Below are 24,171 nucleotides of genomic sequence, written 5' to 3' on the forward strand. Positions count from 1 at the left end.
TTTATCTTTATTTAATTTATTACTTATCATTCGTATTATTCATATCAATATTATGGTTTAAATATTTTAATACTAAATTCATTTTTTTAAAATCATAAGCAACATATTGTACTACATTTTGAACGACTGTCAGCGCGTCATGTGTCTGTTAGGTTGAATCTAGAGACTTATAATACAAAAAGAAAATAATTATTCTTCAAGTAAACATTTAATTTTCTTTTCAAAATTGTGATTAAATACCTAGACACTTACAAATATCTAATAATAAATCAATAAAATCCTGATAAAAGGACACTTTCTGACACAATGTATTTCAAGCTATATATAGTGTGGCGTGCAGATTGTATACATTAGATTGATATATTTTTTTTTTAAATTCAATTTAATTTGTAACTTATTATTATAAGCACGCTAATTTTTTTTGAGCTATAAACGTTTTTAAAAGCCATGAATGCACACGATCTTAAGAAAAAAATTAAACATATAAAACTATATGATTGGGAAATAAAAAGATTTCCAATACATCAGCTACACCTTTGGCTTTGTGGATAACGTATTAGCATCTTGTTCATAATTGCTCTAATCGTTCTTATATCTCTCCAAACATGTTCACTTCTTCCACCACCCTTTTACCTTTGATCATTACGTCATTCGGTAACATTAACACTCACTACATTAAATAGAAACAATATAACTTAATAGAAACCTCTCTTCACTTTAGATATACTTATTTACATATATTATTTCATTTCTCAACAAGTTTGAAGAGAGGAGACGGAACACTATACGCTTAACAATAGCATAACAAAAAATATCCAAAAGCATTTCAGATAAACATAGTTTATGAATCGCATGCTTAACGTTAAATTCTAAACAACACAATTACACAATGACTAAAATATATTTCAAAAAATAATTGATGATAAAATTATGGGGTATGAAATGATAATGGAAAAAGCTACTAAAGATGACAAGGGATGACATGACAGATTACCCCCCTGAATTATATTTGCTTAAGTCTAAATGAGTTGTGTAAATCTATTTGTAAACAAACATTAATTTTGTAGTCAACGTAACTGTACCTTCTTGTGGTCACTTTAGAAAGCGTCTTTTCTAGTCTGGAAAGAAGAAAAGGTTAATTGTATTAAAAAAAAAGGTACACGGAAACCAAAAAGTTCTTATATAATTAATATTAATTATTTAACACTGATAATATATATTTAACAGTTTACAAGTATTCGTAGACTTACACTGAGACTTACCTGCTGTATGGAAAAAAAAACTGTCTTTAAAAATATACATGTAGCGGCTTAGTGAACACTTTCTTCTGGAAGTAGTTGTGACATAACGAAGTTAAAGAAAAACGTGTACAGTAAAAAGGTAGCACGAACGAAAAAGACGCGAAAAGAATTTATATAAAATCTCCATAATGGGATATGGTGAAACAACTAGCATACTGTTGTAACCCTGTTCCTCTCTGACTAACCATCTTTTGTTTCCACGTGCAAAGTAGGGTGATTTTTGTTTATGCTGTTGGGCGTAAATGACCTTGACTATGGTAAAATGTGTTAAGAGATTTTAGTTATGATCGAGGATTTTTCAACGGAGAATTTTTTTTTTTCCTTGAATCGGTTTTAGTGAATAGTTGTATGTACATTTGATTAGGAGAACTGTGAAATTATTTCGATTACTTGGAGTATTGACTGTTCGTAGTGGATTGTGCTTCTGCAACCAGAAGGACATCGGCGGCCTGACAATCGGTGAGTTCACTTTCATTAGTCTACTCCAAAGTCGTAACAATACGTTTAATCAAAGCTAAATATAATCACATCTAAATCATCATTGTTATTTGCTGTCATTTACAGACAACATTTCAGGGGTGGGGAAGGTAGGGAAACAGACTGATCTTGTTGAATTCCAACATCTCATAAAATGTTAAATCTTTGCGACCACTCTCAAGCCGAGCTTTTACACTTAAATATTGCATTAGCTTCCGAATCGAGGGATCCCAGTTTCGAGTCTCGGTAAAGAATGTGACCACTGGGCATTCATAATTCTACCCAACTATAATGGGTACCTTGCATTAGTTGGGTCGTTGTGATGCCCACGTGACATGCTTATCTAATGTAGGCTATAGAAACGGCGTCACATCATTTGCCGAATTGATCTTTATGTTTACAAGGGATGCTTTACTCTATTACTTTTAAACCTGCTCGCACAAGTAAGTCCAACTTAAAATTTTAAACATGGTTATTTGACATTTTTTAACATTTATTAAATGCATTTTAGGAATTCTTTTCTTTTTCACTTGGTTTAGTGTTTTGTTTTGTCCATAAGTTAAACTATTGCATAATATCTTTTACAGTCATGCCTTTATAACTTTGTGCATGTTATTCTTACATATAGCATACATCCAAGCTTTGTTTAACATGAGTTTTATGTATATTTCATAATTTCAATGTACTTGTGATATCTTTGTTTATACTTACAAGTTGCCCTACTGCATACCTGTGTCAGTCTATTTCTCATTGATGTTTCAACAGGACACATTAATTCTGTCAAACAAAAAAAAATTAATATAAAACATCTACCCGCTATAAATTTAGTGGTGCTTTTTGGGTCATAAGATACACTTGTGATATAAATGATAAGTGTAAATTCATCGCAAAAGAATATTTTTAAATCCACTGACACATAATCTTCGAGACTTCATTATGTCTTGTGAGCCTACATTTCAAGGGGTGGAATGCACTTCATTACAGGCCGGATATGGCCTGCGGTCTGTTGTTTTGGACATCACTGACTTATATTATTTCATTCAAATACAGGTTTTTACCTGCTAATTTATTGACTATAATCCGCCTAAGTTTAAAACCCTAACTTTAGCTAAATATTTATATACAATGTATATTAAATTTAATCATTGCATGCAGTTTTAAAAGAGCAAAACCCGCATGTTTTGAGAGTTAAAGCAAAAAGACAAACAAACAAAAAACTGAAATACCTAAAGAGCACTCTGTGCTTACAAATGTAAGTCTGTAGGTATTATCAGAAACGCTGTACGAGACATCACACACATTTTCAAAATAACTTGTAACAGATCTATAAATGTATGAACAATTCAAGAGTTGTAGCTGGTCTAGAATTGTTGTTGGACATCTCGTCAAGGAAATATAACGTTTAGCTGTTCAATATACATTTAAGACCAATTATGCATTTTTCAAGTTCCTGAAGCTATTCGTAAACTCAAAAATTAGAAATTAATTATTAAATAAAAATGTTCAATAGAGTTTCACAAGAGACATACGTTTTTTTTTTCTAAAACAATTTTTATATTATGATGTTGATGCCTTACGAAGCCAAGCGATTACTTGGCTCTGAATATAGAATGAATAAAAGATAAACAAGCAGAATAAAAAAAAATATTATAATAAGTGAATCAATTAGTTTGTTTGATCATGCAATAAAGTTTACAAAAGATCTAGAATAACAATATTAAATCTGTGCAATTCAAAATATTTTTTTTGATTGTTTTTGTTTAGCTCAATTTCATGTTTTTAAGGTTCTTAACACGATCCTATTTTAAAGTATTCGAACATGTGGGCCGATGCTTTCATATTTGTGTTCACTAAGTCTCAGACGACGACCTATAGAGCGGACTAATTCAGCTAATAGCACCACTTCAATCAAGTACAATTTTTCCCTTGTTCTTCATATCAAACTTAATTAATTGCCAAAAGTTAATAAAATATGTTTTTATTATTTAGTTGATTCTTGTGCTGTCAGGTAAAAGAAATAATTGTGTTAAATTTCAGCTTTATGCGAGATTGGATTTTGGAGAAATAATGCTTTCAAGATTTTTAACCAGACAGACAAACAGACAGAGATACGGACAGACATAGTGTGTAGTTATAATCTTATTAACGAATATATGTGGAAACGCCAAATGACGTAATGAGAAATGAGACGCATGCTAAATTTATTTTAAGATTATTACAATTTGAAATGTTATAACGGTCAAACCAGAGTTTTCTCTATGTTAGTGTAATTTTTCCCAAGATATAATTGTCCAACTTCTAGAAAAATCATTTCAGTTGTTTTCGAGATCCATGTCTAGGTTTTAACTCCTTGATTAATGAAACTATATAAATTTAGCAAACTGATTGGGAGTTAGTGTGTACAAATTCAATATGTAATGTTTACATTAGACGAGAAAATGCTATTTCAGTGTATAATTTTGTATTATTTGTTAGCTAGCTGTTACGAGTAGATATAAATCTTCACACTAATAAAAGAGTTATACTTTAAAACATTTTTTTCTTTAAAATAACGTACGACTTAAAGTACGAGGTGACTGAGCCTCGCTCAATTGAATAATTTGTTTGACGCATGTTAGCTGATACTTTCATGAGCTCCTTTCATTGTTGTTGTTTTTTTTTCTAACATTTATTAGTTAATACAGAGAAAACAATCGCTCTCTATGTTGTATAGAGGAGGTATTATTTTTTTTAAAAGTATTTTAAATGTTTTTTTCTTGTTCTGTTAACATTAAGTATTTATTACAAATACTTGCACTTTATCGTAATACTGTAATCTTTTGTATAATTTCTCTCAGCTTGAAGGTCTTCAGCCACGCAAAGAAAGTCTATAATAAAAAATGCATGTTTTTATTAGAAATGCAAAGAAAAAAAATGAAACTAATGTCATTAGAATTAGTTAAGATAATCGGGACTTATATCGACGTATTTGTATATAATTTGATAATTATTAAAAAAGAGTTTAATTATATTTATTAAATATTGTTTAGTTAATATTTTTTTTAAAGATCCATGAAATGTATGTGCCATAACTGTGGAATGTGTGGCCGAGAGGCTTAAAATGCATGGGTGACTCGAGCATAGTAGTGTTTGCTGAGTGCCTAAATGCAGCACGGAAACCTCCCCCCCCCCCAACCACCTTTTCACAGATAAGATTATACCATAGCGCTCTTAGCATGTTATAAGTATGAAAATTACGCGATATAAAATGGAAAACAAAAATAAAAGTAATAGAGTCTCTTCATGAAATCGTAGAATTGGCCAAAGGTGTCGGTGGTTTGTATCCTGTATATTTATTACAGCAGTTCCTTTCTTGAGAGGAATGTCAGAAAGCCTGCACATTCGTCGCTGATGTCTTCTTGTTTTGTTGAGCCTCTTTCTCGCTATGATAGATATGTTTTTTTTTGCTTTCTTGTGGTACTACAGGTTTACCCCTTAAGAATGAATATATAAAATGTTACTACAATCTCGCAGTTGTTGCGCTAGTCTAGTATAGTAGTATTTTAAGAGCTTCGTCTCTGGGCTTTTACTAGAATGTGGGCCATGTATTAGCCTTTGAATAATGTTGTGAAAGGTTCGTCCAATGTATTTTAAAGTACTTTTCTTTAATGATTACCATAATTTAACTTATGTTGTACTACATTCGCATCATACATTGTAAATAAGTCATCAATTCAATGTTATATGTTTATATAGATGTACACAAGAAGGACGAAATTTATAAGACAACCTTGATAGCCACGTTCATCTTGTTGACACCAATTCATTTCTCTCTTCGAGTGTAATCAAAAACAAGGTTTTTATCGGAAATCTCACTTAAATATAGATACTATTTCTAAACTGTATTCCAAAATTGATAGGTATTTCGTTATTTTAGTTCTAGACTTAAGCTAAACAAGTTTTTTTCTATCTTAAATGGAGTAACTAAAAGCATTTTTGGGGTAGTTTTTAGATGCTCCTTCAGAAATGAAGATTATTACATCCTAACTTAAACACCTTGATAAGTATCAGAGTATTGAAATATTTATGGAACTCAGAACTATGGTGACGTCAGTTCAAATTTTATATTTCACGATAAAGGAATTTTTCAATTTTGTCTATAGAACTAATCAGTGTCTATGCACTGCTTTTTTTCTCCGTTAATTTGTACTCAAGCAAACAGTTCCTGAACTAAAACCATGCTGTTATATGTGGTGCACGTATGCCGCCATAATGGTAAAAAATGTGGGGTTTCCTAGACCTGTCGAAATGAAGATCAGAAAGTCTTTGGCAATAAAAAAAATGTTACCATGAATGTAAGTTCAACCTGATTCAACTGGACAGATGCTCATCCTGCTATAGTGATAGAAGAAATCCCTCCGGCCTGGGAGGTTTTTATCATGTGGAGGCACAGTCAGAGAAGGAATGTTGGCATTACACCTAATTAATATCTCTGTGACGTCTCTAAGAAAATAGTCTCCAAGCTCGACCTCCTACAGGGTTCCGTCCTGTAATGCACCCTTTTCGCTGCCTTCATAAATGACCTACCAACTAAGGTAAATTGACAAAGGTTGCTATATTGTCCTTAGGAAATCCTAAAAGAGGGTAACCGCTATACAACAAGAGTTAAAAGAGGACCTGCGTTCTGCTCATATACCAAAACATAAATAAGAACCTGCTCGACACTGTATATTATGTTCATGCTTGAAAATTATATTTTCAAGTGCACATTTTCAAATCTCATCTCTATCTCTCTATCTATCTCTCAGTTGTATGACTCTCAGCATGAAGAAGCTAACCAAGTACATTGGTTTAACTTAAGATAGCAAATTAAAAATATGTGAGAACTTCCAGAATATTGTAACAACGGACTCGAGAAAACTGCCATGGCAATAACCCAGATTTGTACTAATTCATTAGTCAGCCAACTTTCCCACATAATATGTTAGTGAGATGTGCCTGTAACCATCAGAAGAGTAGACGTAAGCTGCATTTTTTTTTACAAAAGCTCTTATAGTAGCACGATTCCAGGCCCTAGGTAGATGACAATCTTGTCCATTTTCAAATTAGAAATGCCAACTGAGCAACATTTCCTTTCTTTTCTCTCCTACATGTTTGAGGATTTAGGGAGTGAACCCCCCCCCCCGCCCCCTGAAGCTGTTTTGAGCAGGTATTTATTTCTTACAGCATCAAGCTTGCTTAATTTTCACCCAACATTATCTTTCTTTTCTAGATGGGGGTAAGTGTGAATGATATTTTATAGACCTCGATATTATATATCATTTTAATGAAATTCGCAAAGAATAGAAGTATTATTGTTCCATTTTTACATGTACAATTTGCTTGCTTAACTCCCCGTAGTTGATTTGTCTTATAAACTAAGAGACCTGTAAATGGAAATTTAACATGCGTAATTTTTTTATGTTAAAATAAAAAAAAAATCGCCATTTACGTTGTAAAGTTCACTTAGTTTTAAGAAAACACAAATTTGGATTTCCCCTTTTCTTTAAATATTATTAGACTCAATTCTTAGATAAAAATAAGTTTTTCAATTAAAGTCGTTAAAGAAGCCTTGCTTTCCATAAGACAGCTGCATCGAGTAGGACACCAATCCAGCATAATGGAATGATCGCTTAAAGAACGACATTATAACGAAGGCATTATAAAAATCACATCTTGCGATATTTTTGTCTTACATGGATAGAAGAAAGGTTACATCTGAAAGAGACAGGTGAATATCTCTCACAAAAGTCGCGGAACCCTAACGAAATTCCTCATAGAAAACATCCCAAGTGAGCAAGTGTTTGCGTCAGTTTAACGAAATATATAAATTTAAATGGGTTTCTCTGGTTTCTAATAACGTTCACTTAACCCTCAGTTATTCGACAAACAAAAAAAACAAAAAAACAACAACAGCAACAAAAACAAACAAAACAAGTAAAAGTCTTTTTTTTTTAAATTTATCATTTTTTTCTTAATCGTCTTAAATTAGTCTATTGTAATTCGTCTAATATTCGCATATAAAGAAATACTATATTTTTTGGTTTGTTTTCTATACCTAAAGTAGTCTGAAGGCTTAATGGCTGAGTGATAAAGTGTTTGGTTTCCAAACCTAGGGCCAGTGTTCGAATCCTTGTGAAGACTAAGATTTTTAATAATGGGAACTTTTATCCTAATTCTATGTCTTTCCTTTTTTAATTTTTTCATTAGGCCATCGTCACACTGGCTAAATTCTTGAGGTGATATGTTAATGAAAGAAACAGAAAGCAAAGAAAACAAATTATAATTGTGAAAGTACCATATCGTAAGAACGTGACTAAGATCCATGGAAATTTAATTTTGAATTAAATGCTATGCATATTTAAAATAACTTTTAGCATAATGAAATAAAATTACTTTTACTTAGGCCTATATCACAACTTTCTGATACCGTTGTTCTCATTTAATATATAATCTAAAGCATGCGGTCTGCCAAAAATAGTTGAGCATTTTATATGTTCGTATCAGCTATATAGGTGCCTGATATAAAAAAAAATCAACTGTCTATGTGTACATGCACATTATTTTCACATCTAGAGCTTAACTAATTCGAGGCTGATCATTTAAAAATTAAATCCAGATTTTACTTTCTGATTACATTCAATTGTGTGACACACCTTGTAAAAGTTTGTCTGCAGCAAATGTTAGATCAGAAGTATTTGACATTACTTGTAGGCTGCTGTTGATTATGCTGAGCCAGTTATACACTACTTTTTTTGGCATTGAACTTTTCAACTCACAGGAACAATTGACCATGTTTCTTTCCTCTATTTCTGTAGGACAGTCTTTTAGTTCAAGAAAACTTTTCGCTACAGTAAAAGAAAAATGCATTACATATTAAAACTAGAAACAATTACCAGTGTTTATAGAAGGACATAGGACATTAAGACAATGCTGGTCAGAGAAAATAAATATTTTCAAAAAGCTAGAGAGAATTGTCAAGTATAACGATATCGTCGAGAAAATTATTTTTTTAAACCTTTCCATAACATCGGGGTTCATTGCTTACTGTCCTTTATAATCTGATAAATTTTAAATTACATTTCCATTGCATTTTTTTTCTTGGAAACACACAGTAGCTCTTTGTAACTAGTTAACACGTCATAATGTAGGGCTGAAGTAAAACTGCCATTTAGTTTTAGTGCACACACGACTTATATACATTTTGAAGCTCTTTTGCCATCATTAACTGAAATTGTTATTATTATTATTTGTTTTATTTTTGTCAAAGGCTAGGATTTCTAAATGATCCACAAGATCTATTATAAATTTAATTACATAAATTAACCAAACTAATTGATACATTTAATATAAGCTTTGTTTTTTTAGAGTACTTTTTTGGGGTGTTTCACTTATTAACTCTTAAATCTGTGTCTTCGTCCTACTATACTGTTGATGTGCTATCTTCTTATCTTATGAAATACAGACGAATACATCCTACGAATGTCCTTAGGTCAATCTAGTCGTGCATGTCAACCAATGACTTAAACTCCACCAAGTCACTGGTTTTCCTGGCTGGCTCAGGCTATTCATTCCATTCTGTAATAGCACCAGGCGTTTGTACAAATTTTGCCTAACGTAGGGAATAATAAATGTGCTTTACTATTTGTGTCTTTTAGGGTTTTTTTTTGATTTCAGGATTATGGTTTATTGCTTTATATATAAATATTACATTACTTTTAGTCCTCTATCTTAAAGGTTTTTTAAATTTAGTAATTTTACTAAAGTTGTTTCATATTATTTATATTATATCTTGACTGGAAAACAAAAACAAATTCTTATTCGCGATTAATCAATTTACAATATATATATAGATTGTTATGTACGAAGCTCTTTTTTAAGCTACGAGGAAAGTCGCCCCAATCAATCTTTTCTGTCTTAAAGAAGTAATGATGTTTAGTTTTCAAAGTTATAAATAATGCAATACCATTTTCTCAGATTTTAATTAAAAAGGGATATTGATGTCAGAACTATATATTTACTCAAATATATGAAATAAATCCATTTCCTGTTTATATAGAGATAATGTTTCAAAATTTTAGATCGAAATAATTCATGTCTGTTAATATTAATATTAATCATCTTATGTACATTTAAATAGATTGATTATTAAGATCTTTCTAGATTATGTTTCTAAGAATAACAAAATAATTAAGAGATGGGAGTATTCTTATTCTTCATGTTCAATTACTAGATCTATATCTGTCTTAATTATCTTATCTTACCTTATATAATACAGAAGTTACTTCAAAAAAGGAAGAGGATTACGTCCTACTCGTCATGCATTCAGTCATGCATATTAACCAATGACTTAAATTTTGCCAAGTCACTGGTTTTCCTGGCTAGCTTAGGCTCTATAAATTATATTACATGCTACGTAGGTTAGGGTTAAAAAAAACAAACAAAAAACGTAACTTCTTATAACTACTTTTTTGTAGTGTTAAAAGATATCCATGTCCAGTCTGTATATTATATATATCTATATAGGCATATATAGATTTGTGTTGTTACTCTAATGAAATGTGAATATTTACTTTTTTTGAATCTCACTGCTCTATTTTGTATTTGATCTAGTTCCTTTATGGTTTCTTGACTTGAGTTGAGGGATTCCAGATAAAAAATGTATATTCTATTATTGACCTAAACAATGTTAATTTATATTTTATTTTATTATTTTAGTTTATGTTCTTATTTAATTTGTAGAAATTTCTTTTCTTTCAAAACGCACTATTCCGTAATATATGCTAATAGAAACTAAACTTGAAAAGGATGTTGACATTATAGAGACATGAAGTTGGTCTAAAGTTAAGGAGCATATGAAAGGGCAGTGTTAAAGGCTGAAAGTTTTGTGCTTGCTATGTCCTGTAAATAATGTACTGTTCTCGTTAAGTTGTCATCGTTTACATGTATATATTGATTGTCTTTGATTTCCATAAAGGTGAGTGCAGTATTTCACATGATTACGCTAACGCAGCTACCTGCATATTTTTACAACAGTTAATGCTGTCAAAGCCGTTTTCTACTGGGGTGGTTTTTAATTTGTCTTTTCGCTGTCTGGGTGTATCTTTGACAAGAGCCCCTCTTAAATATGATCTCAACGTCTTTTATTTAAACTCGCTAAAACAAGAAAACATTTTTGTCTTATCTGCAAAAATTTAGCATACCAAAAGCATTCGCTTTTTTAAATGTAAATCCATATACTTAGTTTACTTACAATAAATGTTAAATTTGCAAGGCTCCGGGGCTGGTTTGAAAAGTCCATAATCATATTCAATAGTCCAAGTGCCCGAAGAATTAATATTGTAGGTAAAAACAGTTATATTGTATTCTTCATAGTCGATTTGTACAATTTCGGCTTCTGCGTTGTCTAATATTTTTATACACTTCATTTGATTACTCTCACACAATGCAACAAGTTTATTGTCAAGGTTTATTAGTAGTCTGGCGTTTACGATTAGTTTTGGTTTCCAGGTCACTCTTAACACTGTAGGGAAACCTTCTTCAGTATCATCGCATAACAGACTGTCTTCCTCAGCTGAAAATAAAACTATGTATACAATAAAAGACATAGCAAAAGTAGTAATTCTTTCTTTCCTTATTATATGAAAACCACGTACATCATTATGCTCTTTTTTACAAGAATTTTGTAATATTTTATTTAAAAAAACAAACAGTAAAATCTTTTTTTTTTCATTTGGAGAACCCCTTTTGCTTCGATAAGTAAGAATATGTATCTTATTTATTAAATCTATTGACATGTCTTTCCTTTATTGACAATCTAGAATTACCCACAGTTTTCGCTTGTTGATTTTATCGGAGTCTATATAATGTTTATTAAGCATTGATATCATCCCAATTTTCTTACTTATAGCAATATAATGATTACAAGTTAAACTCTCCTCCATACATTCCTTTGGCCAGGTATTTCTAGTATCTATTACACTGAATTGAACCAGCACGAACATTTTGGTATCACTTTTCTCCTTCTATTCCATCCCCCTATCCACCCCTCTTAACAACTATGGTCTTGTGTTATTTCCGCTATCTAACTATTCTTCTGCTTTTCAGTTCTTATTTGAAATATTTCATAGGCTATGTGATTTGTTTTTGGATCGGGCCCTTTTTTATATTACAACCTGCAAATGCTCAGAAATACTTAGGACGCACATTCCATCTTTTTTTTTGTTTCTTGCGGTTTCAATAAAACTGCCTGCACTATATCAGGTTTTCTTTTAGTCAAGTGTATTTTAGTATACGTTACGTTTAATTTGAACGGTCCACTTTAAATCACCCTCTTAAACACACTCTCAAATGCCCTGTGAATTCTATATCACTTTTCTCGCCACATCTGTGAATTCGATTACCAATTTCAGCCCCACTCCTATTCTGAGCTTTAGAAAGTAATCCTACATTATGTATTATCAATATGCGTGTGTGTGTACTTACCAATTAGAAAGATACGCTAGCTAACTGAATATAATGCCTTTTTATTCACATTGATACTGTATTATACATTATTTTTTTTTTCACTCGCAGTAAAGGAATTTTAACACGAGTTAGCAATATCTGAAGTCCATTTTACAAATTAAAAAAATGTTATTTACATCTCGTGCATAATGTTCCGAATTGTGGAACTAGCTTATTAACTGTTATCCTTATGACTGCTTTACAGCTAGTCAACATCGACCTTTTTTTTACACTTGTGTATTTTCAAAAAAATGCTTGTTTATACATTATGTGGACCCCGAAATAATGTTTTATTTTTTTGTAGCAAAGTTGTTTTTTTTAAGTATGGTAATTTTAGCTTCTGGCACCCTTAAAGCTCCCGCGAAAGAACTGATAGACTCTTACAGTTCATAATTTGCATGGAGATGTCTTCTGAAGCTGAATCAGCTTCTGCACTAAATACCCTAAGTGGTATTTTAAATTGTTCCAAGTTCTTGACTTCTTTAAATTTGCTTTCAAATTCCAAAATCAAGGATTCCAAATAAGTTTTGTACATTTAACCATTTCTCTATAAATAGTTTCACCTTACAGCAATGGAAAATGGTAAAAACTCTTTTCACTTGCTTACCTCGAGAAATAGGAAAGCTTTGTTCGAAAAAAAATGAATATGCACATATATTATTCATGTGCAAACAACCCATTGTAATACTCCTTTCTGTAAAACGAAAAGTCTATCTTCCAATATTAATAACAAAGTCACAGTCAATGTCCTTCAAAGAACATAAAAAAATCCTTCATTGATATCCAATATTCTTCTCAATACATTGCTCGTACTAAACCACTATTATGGTACCAAACAACGGAATATGTTGTTTTAAAATCTTTAAGTACATCCCTAAACTGCCTGTGGTTAGGAATTCTAGCTTTGAAAAGTTTAATCACTGAGATAATTGGTTCATTTATATTTTTGATAGTCAATGCAGTTTAGAGTTTATGATTGAGATATTGTTCTTTAATTTAATTTAATTTAACCAGTCAACGCACAGACTCCATCAGTTGAAAAATCGTCATTTTGTTCCAGCCCACTCAACATTTTCAACACAGTTGTTTAAAGTATTGAATAAATACTAGTTTAAATTTGTATCTTTGACTGAATGTTTTAAAAAAAGAATAATCTTAGTTTACCCTGTTTAGAATGACATGTAGAGATTTTGTTTCTTTAGCCTCTTCATAAGTTATAAGAGTCAGAAGTTTCTATCATTCATATATATATATATATACATATAATTATTTATTTATAATATATTTGGATTAAATAGTTTGTGAGCACATCGGATTTCTGTAGGTGTTCGCGGGACGCATAAAACAATCCGGCATGTGGCCTGCGGACAGTAATTTGCCCACCTCTGGCTTAAACCATTGGATCTTTAGATATAAAGTCTGATTCTCTACCAACTGAGCAAACCGGGTGTAATTAATATTAGAGGACATTACACATAAAGTGAAAACAGAAGTATAATACAGTATTTTTCAAAATTTTGCAATAAAAAACTGAATGGTTTAAAATCACGAATTTAAAATCGATTCGGTTTCAATCATAAAAGTGCTTAGTATTTCTACGCATACTTAAAAACAATAGGTTAAATTTTCGTACTTTTTTGTCCACGGCAAGTTGGAGAAGTAGTAAAATCATCAATTAGGTTTTTTTAGTTTTTTTTTATATAATATAGATTACAGTCATATAGTTTTAAAGAAATATTGGCATACGATACTTGAAGTATTGATTTTTTTTGTATTAGGTTTGGACTAGGAAGTAAACTATTTTTAACTCTGACATTCGAAACATTGTAAAACATTTTACAAACAAACATTTTACAAACACAAAACAGCAGCGCCGGACTTAACCATTGTGACTTAGAAGTCATGAAAAGAGATTAAGTAATCTACTATGTATATATATATATGTAAATAGCCGGGCCGGACTTAACCATTGTAAGGCCCTATGCGAAACGGATTTCGCAGGGCCAAGTTTGGGTAGGGAAGTGGACAATAAGTGAAATTTAAAAGAGTTTGTATTACAAAGTAAATTCGTCTATGCATTTTATCCATTCTTATCTACGTCATAGAGTATATCATTATAATTCTGTTTCCTACATAGATTACGCTCCATGGCAAGAATTACCAAATGTTTCAATCTATCTTTGAGAATTGTTGAACTCAAGTAATTCTTCATTAGTTTGAGGTGCGAGAAGCTTCTTTCACCAGGTGACACAATTACGCTGATACATAATAATAATAATAATAATCTTTATTATCCGTAAGGAAATTTGTCTTACAATTTGTGCATTACACCAAACAAAAACATTATAACTATAAGAAACCAAAGTGTACATTCACACCAGACTCACTCATAATTTACATGTGACAAAGTTTATATCAGATTGTTCTTATTTAATGATTTGATTGCCAGGGGAATAAAAGAGTGTTTGTGTCTGTCTTTGCTATCGGTGTCTTGTATCTCTTTTGTGACGGTAAAATCACAAAATCCTGACACAAAGGGTGATTCTTTATTTCGAGGATCTTGTTAGCTTTTTTATAGATGTTTGTCTCAAACAACTGCCCAAATGGGGTTTGTTTTTTGCCAATGATTTCACCAGCAGCATTTAGGATTCTATAAAGTTTATTTTTATTTTTAATGCTCAGATTGCCATACCAGGCAGTGATATTGAAACTTTAAAATATTGCAGATGTGAGCGTGATAAAACATAGCCAAGGCCTTTTCGCTAACATTAATGCCGCGTGTAAGATTGGCGTTTTCCATATTAAATGACACCCCAAAATGACAATTTTTGTGTCCTATGAAAGTGAGGGTCCTCTGAATCTCTATATATAATTCTCTTTCTCGATCAAGAGTTTGGACGAGAAGAAGAAGTAAAGGAAAGATCACTATTTTATTTCTGCGAATAGAGTTAACCCACGAACTTTACGAGCCTTGAGTGTAGCGAAGTCTTACAGTGTATCTTGAAAATTTTATTTCCTACGCTCAATAGTAATTCTTCTTTATTTTTAGGCGCGAGATGCTTCTTTCACCAGATTACACAATTACGGCCAATGCATAATGTCGTTTTTATTTATCGCCCGTAGGATAGACGTTTTCCGTATTGCATGACACCCCAAATTGGTTGCAGTGGCCTAAGGCCGGCCCTGCAAAATAGTGGCGTATGCTACGCCGCCTGTCGAATAGTAATCCATGTAGAAACATGTTTTTTAAAAAAAAAAAAAAAAACAACTACCGAATTACAATTTATGTTATCAAGGTTTGACAAAACTGTTTTGAAGTAAAAATTCGTCTCCAGCATAAAGGTTAGAACATGTTGGTAAACATTTGCCCTGACATAAACTTAATAATAATTAATATTATAAGTTTGAATGTCGTTATTATTAGGAAGAAAATTACAACATGTATAACTTTGTGAGTCAGACTTTCAAGGACTTTTACTTTCCCATGAGAAGTACTTAATAGGAAAATTCAGCAAGTGTTGGTTGTGTAAGTGTCTGATTTTGTTTGTTGTTTGAGTGTGCGTCAATATTGTTATCTTAGCTTATAATAGTATACTGAAATGAATTATTTTATTGAAAATAACTTTCCAATTGTTTGTGCTACATGCATGGGATAGAAACATTAAAAGTAGCAGAGGTCATTTATTTAGAGGAGAATATCAGGGAGACAACCATTTGTCCATACAATAGAGGATGATGTGTAGGGGGGATGAGGTTGTCAAAAGTTGGTCAGTCTAAGATAGGTGGGGTCAAGGATAGATAGGATTACCGGAATAATTATGGTTCAGTCCCAGCTAAGGTCCAATCAGACTGCAGTGTTTCTCAACCCAACAGTATTTTTGCAACAATGCAGTTTACTATATCCTATAATTCAATTTTCCAATAGTAAAATGTATGTCGTTCCTAGACTTAGATAGGCCTTAAATGTGGTTTTACTAATGTTATAAAATCCTAGTCAAATTTTAAATGTATTTATCTGTCATCAATGATGTGTTGAAAAAGCCAAAGCTTTATTTATATTTATTTAGTGCTAAAAAATAATAAATAATAAATTTGTTCTTTAATAAAAAAAAAGAGTTTGTCTTTCAGATTTTTACTTTTCTATTGCAAGTTTATTATATTCATGTCACCTACTTAAGTTTTATTTCAAAATGTATGTTAAAGCATGGAAAATGTCGTGGATATAGTAAACTGTATTGTTGCAAAAATATTGTTGGGACAGGTTTTGCAAACCAACATAATGCCATTTCATTGGTTGAGCTTGTTTCTGATTCCCCAGGTCAGGAATTCTCGGGACAGTGTTTGCAAGATCTACGAATATATCTTCAGCATCATAACTATTTTTGAATTTAGACTTAAGTTAATAACAGGAAATGGAAGAAAGGTGCAAACAATTTCAGAACGGAATGTGACCGCAGCTACTTCACTCAGAATTATGTAAATAAAATAAAAATTAAAAGATTTTCGGCTGCATCTCTTTTGATGTAATGCTGGTGACATTGTCATTGTTGCTAATATATGTCCATAAATCGTGCAGTGAGGTTCGACTGAATGTGGTGACTCATTCAGAACAAAATGTTGAAATTAAAAATGACATTCATGCATACTTGGAGGACAACCTCTGCAGACAAAACAGATATTTTTTCCAGAAAATCTTATGCTTTTCAAAAAAATGAAACGACTTTATCATATACATAACGTGTTGAATATGTTGAAGCAGTGGTATGGTTTTTTGTAGCTCTCTATTCTTATATCCACCAATAAAAAGCTACAATAGATGCTGTTTTGGTTTTGATGTTTCACTCCTGTATTTTTTTCCCTCATTCAGCTTTAAAACAAATACTATCGCCGTAGTTCGACATCCCAGATTGTTTGTTTTCGTAGATTTGTCAGATAGATAGAGCTTTATTCACCTGTGCATCTCTTGGAGGGACCATGTCTCCAATCAGGAAGTTTTAAGATTGGCCAATATGAACAGCATGTATGCTCTCCTGACACAAAGAAGATTACGCTGGCTCGGACATGTCACCCGCATGCCAGATGGCAGAATCCCGAAAGATATCTTATATGCTGAGCTTGTGGAAGGAGTCAGACCCAAGGGCCGCCCAAGACTAACATATAGAGATGTCTGCAAGCGAGACATGAGAGCCTCAGGCATCAGCAAAAGTATGTGGGAAAACACAGCCAAAGACCGGAGTGCATGGAGACAGACTGTGCGTGCTGGGACAACCCTTGCTGAGAACAAAAGAATTGAAGCGGCTTTAATCAAGAGGGATAAAAAGAAAGCTGTCCTGTCCGCTAGCCCTAAATCAGAGGCATACACATGTACGAATCGTGGCAAAGTCTGCCGTTCTAGAATTGGCTTGATTAGCCACACCAGATTCTTCCCCGTCTCAAGATTAAGCCAAAACCAGTGACTCATTTGGGCGCATCCATTGCCTTTCTTGACAAAAGGAGCCATATAGAGCTTTATTACAAATAATGCAATGTACTGTTTTTTTTAATTCCTGCTTGAACTATTGTAGTATAACCATGCCGAAAAAAATAGTTATTATTTTTACTTTACTGAAATATGTGTGTTCGAGATCCATTTTCATGCGATGTTTCCTACATATTACATCCAATAACATGGAGTAAAAAAACGATGACGTATTACTAGTTTTAATTTCTTTACAACGTGATAAAATCTTCACCATCGAAATATTGTTTGATTCCGAATTTGAGTTAATCCACGCTTTAAACTGACAGTAATTTCGAAATATTTGTGCTGAGACTATTAAAGTATTGTCTGCCCCATCTATTTTTGAAGAAAAAATTATTTAAAAAAAAAACAAACAACTGCTATCAATGGAAAAGTAAGTCAACCTTCAAGCCATGATGTTAAACTCTCTAAAAGTACCCTCTGTATCTTCTGGCAATATGTTCGTGTTCTTAAACATGTTCCAAACCCCTTTTTTTATTTGTATTTCACAATCGTTTCATGATTCATTTTGTAGCGTCCTAATCTAAGTAATAACTATTACATGGCAATGTAAATGTGAATGTATACTTTAAAAAAAAACAACACGTAAGATTTCGTCAAAAAGAAAATACTTCCGAATAAAAAAATAGACAAAATAGAAATTGAGATGGCCTTAGGTGACCACTGGCAAATGTTAATTCGATCTAAATCGGGGTTGTGACCCACCAGTTGAGGAACCATGCATTAGCGTAAATAGGGTCAGGATTAAAATATTGAAGCTACGATGTCTGAGTGATTTTTTTTCTAAGAATAAACCTTATATATGTAGTAAAACTTATATTTTATTTTTTACATCTATGTTCTTCAAGTAACATTATTTTATAAATATAGGTGAACTGCCACATAGTAATACACATAATAAAATATGTCAACAGAAGTGACGCCCGTAACAGTTTGGACCAAAAATGTAAACATATTTTTTTTTTAATATTTTAATATCGCATTATTACATTGTTGTAAATCTGTCTTCCCCCATTTTACTAAATATTTTTTCACGTGCGAACTAGTGTGATTTTTTTGTTTATGTTAGAGGGCGAAAAATGACTTCTGGAGTGGGTTACAGTGTTTAGGAATACTTTTTTTCTTAACTGAGAGATTGATGAGTGTTTTCGTTTTGTTTGTGAATCAGTGTAAGTGAATTTGAAGTACTGTTAAGTATTTCTTTTACCTAGATTATTGACTCATCGGAATGAATTGTGAATTAATGAGATGCCGGCAACAGTGATTGCGGCGACAAGGGACTCAGTGAGTTATTTTTTAGTTATATTTTTTTTTTGTTTCAACCCATGTTTTAACAGTATCTAATCTTTAGAGAAAACAACAAAATTAAAATTTTTCTTCTCATTTTAGGTTTCGTCAATATCTATCTATCTATATAATTCTCTTTGCGACCCAACCATGCGGGACACCACGAAAAAGTCATGGAACACTTACTCTTTCATTTCGGACTAGAGTTACTCTACGTAACTTTCGCGGCGACATAGAGCACAGCTTAGAAAGAAAAATAAGATAACAAGGGTGGGGAAGAACAAGTATTCTTTCTCTTTATACATTCTATATCTGACTACATTTATGTGTGTATTTTTTTTTACACACGTCAATATCTGGTGTCATTAAAATAGTTATATGTTTTTTTTTCTGTAGCTTTGTTTTGATTTTGCCTCTTCCTAACTCCCTTCGCTCCCTAATCATGGCCACCACTTCACATATATTTCGTGGAGTCAACAGGTCTTTCAATATAGTCAAAATTCCTGTATCAGATAAAAGTTGTTTTTTTATCAGTCACATATTTCTGGAAAAAATGTCATCGACGAAACTGTTGCTCTCGAATTTCGCAAGATGGCTTTAAGCTTCGTTTGTGAACATTGGGATAACTATAGCGAACCCCAATTAGTTGTTCTTACTCACAAAGCACAGTTATACACTCTGCTGGACAATACGTTGCCTACATGAATATTTCCGGCAAATAGCGGCGTATTCTACGTGACGGGTCGAATAGTTTTCATTATTTTTGTACAGATCGTCACCATGTTTATATAGCATGCTAATTGTGTTTTTGAAAAATCTCTTTTGTGAACTTGTGGGTGAAAAGGGTATCAGAATGGAGGTTTGTTTGATACCCTTAAGCAAACACAAATAAGCAAAAAAAAAAAAAAAAATTAATCTAAAATCTCCAGGTGATTGCATTCGAAGCAAGACGTTTTGGCGCAGCCGTTTTGGCGCGAAGGTCGATTAATTGATAACCCATAAAAATTGTGTACGATATAACAAAAAAAAAACAAAAAACAATTTTTTTTTAAATAAAGCTAATACGAAGTGTAATTGTATTCTTTAGTTTGAATCAGTCGTATAATTAATTTTGTAATGGATCTAGACCAGTGTTTCCCAATTGTTTTGAGCTATGTGTACCTTTTCTTTTTAATTTTTGTAATGCTGAGTACCCCTTGCTCCCTATTTCACCACATTTTAATTTATTAACAGAACATAATAGATGAGTACTTTAAAAATCAGCATAGTTTATTAGGTGCAACGCTTACATTCCTCCAAAGTTTACTACCCTTGAAGGTACGCGCACCCCACTTAGGGAAACACTCATCTAGACGAACAACAATATATCTTTGCAATTATAAATATTTTTATCAATTGTTCTTTGTTTAGCGCTAGTTCATGCATTTAGATTTCTAATATGCTATGATCCTATCATTGGTCTGGACCAGTTGAGAAAATTGGAGAGGGTGGAAAAGCATTTTTAAAAAAATTGAATGGCCTGCATTCGAACTCATGTCTCAAAACAACATACTAATCACTCTGCTAGTGAAGTGTTTTTGACTATAAAAGATAGTAAAGTTATGTATTGTTTGTTTCAAACTTTATTTAAAGCGCAGACCTATAAAGGGGAATAATTTAACTTATACCACCACTTCAGTCAAGTATAACTTCTTTTCCTTGTTAAAAATACCTAGCAAATAAATTAATTAAATAGTTAATTAACTAATTGGTTAATTTTTTGTTGTTCATTTTGCAACGTCATTTAGAAGAAATAATTGTGAAAAATTTCAGCTTGATTTGAGATTTGGTTTCGGAGAAATAGGCCTAAAGTGTACAGACTTTTTACCAGACAAAAAGAAAGAGTGAGTTAATAAAATATTTGTAAAAAGGAGGTAAAACTGAATATCGACATGATTGTTGATATTTATTTTTATTATTATTATTATTTGGTAAATATTTTTTATTATTATTTTATTTACAATGCTATATTTAGTCATCAATAGTATTATATGTTATTCAAATAATTATTTTCTTCAGATAAGTGATTTAAGTTTGAGATGAATTGGTTCATCGTTAAATTACTTGTTTTGTTTAATAACGTTTGAAATAATTAAACTCAAATAACACATAATGACGCTAAATCTCTGTGTGAAAGCATGGATATTGTAACCAAGAAGAATGACGCACTTTTACCTGGTTTGTTTGAAATCAATGTTCTAATTTTGTAAAAAAAAAAAAATGATTAAAACCATTTTCAGACATAAAATTCTTAGCAGTGATGTTAAAATAAAATGTAAAATTTATTTTAAAGTTTGTATTTCTATTATAATAATTTAGTACATTTTTAACTATCAAAATAAGACATTAAACAGCGCACTTTTCGAAAACGGGATATCTGCCCTGCCAAGGTAACTGTTGAACTATAAGCGGTCACTATAATGTCCAATACGTACATATTCATTTTTCTCTACCTTGTTTTTGTATTTTCGCTGTTGCAAATAAATACCAGCATTTTAACTTTTGGTAGTATAGCACCAGAGTTATTACTAACATTTATGTAGATTGAGTTATTATTGAAGGAAACAAATATGGAAAAATAGTCAAGATCTGTTTAGTTATTGTTTTATGCGTGTTACTTTTTTCTAAATTGTTTATATTGTAAATGCTGTGAGCCATGTAAATGACCTTTAATATATATAACATTTTGAGTGCGTAATTTAATTTGTTTTTAAAGAGGAGGTATTTTTTAGTTTCCAAGCCCGCTGAAATGGGGTTTAAACTCAAAACCCCTTTGGCTATGCTCATAGAATTTTGAGAGTGTACTTTGCTTTTTTATATTGAAGAGGGGGAGTTTATCGTAAATTTCGGAGGGGGGGTTAAAATCTAAATCTGCCTTAGCTATGTTTTTCTAATTTGGGGATTGTCCGTTTGCATTATTTTTTGTTTTGTTTTATAGAATAGGGGGGGGGATCTGTAAAACCCCCTGGTAGGAGGTTTTAAACGTAAACCCCCTTGGCTGTGCAGGGACAAGTAATGGTAATAGTATTCTAATGTCCTCCAAAATAAACAAAATAAAAGCCAAAAATCTGTCACACATTTCGGCGGGCGGGGGGGGGGGGGCGGTTCAATCGCCCAAAACATAATTTATATATATAATGGAGATAGAAATGTCATAAAACTACACAAAAATGTAACGTCGTGCAAAATATTTAAAAAAATAATTAAAGCTGAAACAATGTGTTGTTTTGTAAATTAGTTGTGTAACACATAAAATAATGTATAGATCTAGATCTAGTAGTCCGAAAAATGGGACATTAAAAAAAAAAGAACACTCTAGTCTTGCAATTTTGAGATGCATAATCTAGATCTAGAAAGATTTAGGTAATCAATGGTTTTAAATAAACAATCTAAAATCATAAGATGATTAAAATAAACAGGCTTAAATTATTTCATTAGGATTTCGGAAACATTATCTCAATTGGAAAAGGAATATGATTTATATCGTTGATTTACTTGAATATATAGTTATGTGACTAATAGACCCTTCTATAAAAAAAGACAGACAATATTCGAGGCGACTTTTCTTAGAGCTTAAAAAGACTTACTTACATAGCGATCGGATGATAATCGGAAAAGCATCTGTTTCCGTTTTTCAGTTTTGGAATAATATAAGTCACGCTTCTGTTGTGAATTTTCCCTTTACGGCAAAGAATTGTACTCCATTCTTAGAAATGTTGAATTTTAATTAAAACTTAATTTTTTATTTAAATTGTAAAAAAATCAGTTCATCCATTTTAGCTGTGACAACAAAATGACAACACTATAGGCCTCTATATTGAAACATACAAATGATGAAATGAAAGGGCAAATGTGTTACTTACCGAAATGAAGAGATACGTTTAGTATCAATACAAATATTACGCATATTTGCATCATGTTAGGCTTGTAAGCTATAAACATTTATCAGTAAAAAAAGATAATGAGATGATAAGAACAACAGGTTAAACATTTATCATTTTCGTTTTCCTCAATTTCAAATTTTTAGAAATATATTTTATTTCAACAGATTTAAGAGGATACTTATAGTTATTTTCCGGTTTAAGTTACTTTGAGTGAATGAGTAAGAAGATACAGCATACACTATTAAAGTACTTCAGTGTTGGTGAACATTTACTACTTACGCAACCCTCCACATCCAACGAAAATAAATTCCTCTTCGCCCCCCCCCCCCCTCTAGCCAGCTCTTAGCAAAGAAATACTTAAACGGTGAAAGGGTGTTATTGTTTTTTCTTAACTTCTGCGTAAAAAGTTGTAATACTAAACGATTTTTTTTTATTTAAATGCTTAGAAACATTTATATTTCATACATTTGTTAGTAAATTCTTGAGATCTAAAAATAAACAGTTTTTTTTTTTTTTTTAGATTTTCTATTCAGCTTAAGCAAGCGTCATTTCCCTAAACAATACTGAAAGGAAAACTAGATTTAAGCAATCATATCACTTCATTCTTATATTAACTGTTAGGCTTAGTGACGGCCTAGTCCAGAGCTATGGTACAGTTATATATATCTAAATATATAAAACCATTAGGATAAACAATTCGAGAAAAAAAGTGAACATTTTCAGCTTAGCTCCACTCTGTCCCAAGAGGTAAAAAGATTGTGTGATTGATTTTTTTTTCAGAGTGCACTATCTCTCTTACTGACAAAAAAAGTTGCTGCTTAAATTTAAATTTAATTAAAATACTTAAAGTAGTCTAATTAAGAAGGCGGCAACATTTCCTTATATAATTATGCAAGTTGCAATTGAGGAAATATGGAAGAAGCCGAGGGAAGGTTTGGGGTTCATCCCAGCTTGAAATTAAAGTCCCCTTTTGAAAGCGGAATTTCGTTTATTATGGGTGAGATTTTAATGTTAAACCACCATTTGCCTCAAACACATGAGAGTTTCTATGGTTGTTTTGAGTTTAAAACCCCTAATAGATGATTCTGACGATAAAACATTTAAAGCAAACTGTGTTCACGAAATTGCGTGATTGAAG

The 24,171-nt window shown here is 31.8% G+C and overlaps 1 protein-coding gene across 2 annotated transcripts; it reads right to left on the reverse strand.

Moving 5' to 3' along the window:
• Positions 1–38: 38 nt before the first annotated feature.
• Positions 39–23,227, reverse strand: LOC129922778 (uncharacterized). Of its 2 annotated transcripts, none has more exons than XM_056009963.1 (6): positions 23,013–23,227; positions 11,050–11,370; positions 8,453–8,644; positions 4,574–4,645; positions 3,005–3,184; positions 39–2,555 (listed from the first exon to the last, which is right to left on the reverse strand). In XM_056009963.1, exons 1-6 carry the CDS (start codon positions 23,089–23,091, stop codon positions 2,437–2,439), a joined length of 963 nt encoding a protein of 320 aa, XP_055865938.1. In that variant the 5' UTR covers positions 23,092–23,227; the 3' UTR covers positions 39–2,436. The 2 variants fall into 2 exon arrangements, with proteins under 2 accessions (XP_055865938.1, XP_055865937.1); XM_056009962.1 differs by having other exon boundaries at positions 11,050–11,382.
• Between the last annotated feature and the right edge of the window lie 944 nt (positions 23,228–24,171).

Source organism: Biomphalaria glabrata, chromosome 14 (genome assembly GCF_947242115.1).
Source record: "Biomphalaria glabrata chromosome 14, xgBioGlab47.1, whole genome shotgun sequence".
Lineage (NCBI taxonomy): Eukaryota > Metazoa > Mollusca > Gastropoda > Planorbidae > Biomphalaria > Biomphalaria glabrata.

Excerpts from the sequence above, each read along its gene's own strand:
- LOC129922778 (XM_056009962.1), bottom strand. The coding sequence starts at position 23,091 with ATGTTTATAGCTTACAAGCCTAACATGATGCAAATATGCGTAATATTT. Across the intron at positions 11,383-23,012 it reads AAACGTATCTCTTCATTTCG|TTTTATTTTCAGCTGAGGAA; the intron begins GTAAGTAACACA and ends TTGTATACATAG. Across the intron at positions 3,185-4,573 it reads TTACAGTATTACGATAAAGT|CTAAACGTTATATTTCCTTG; the intron begins GCAAGTATTTGT and ends TATATTGAACAG.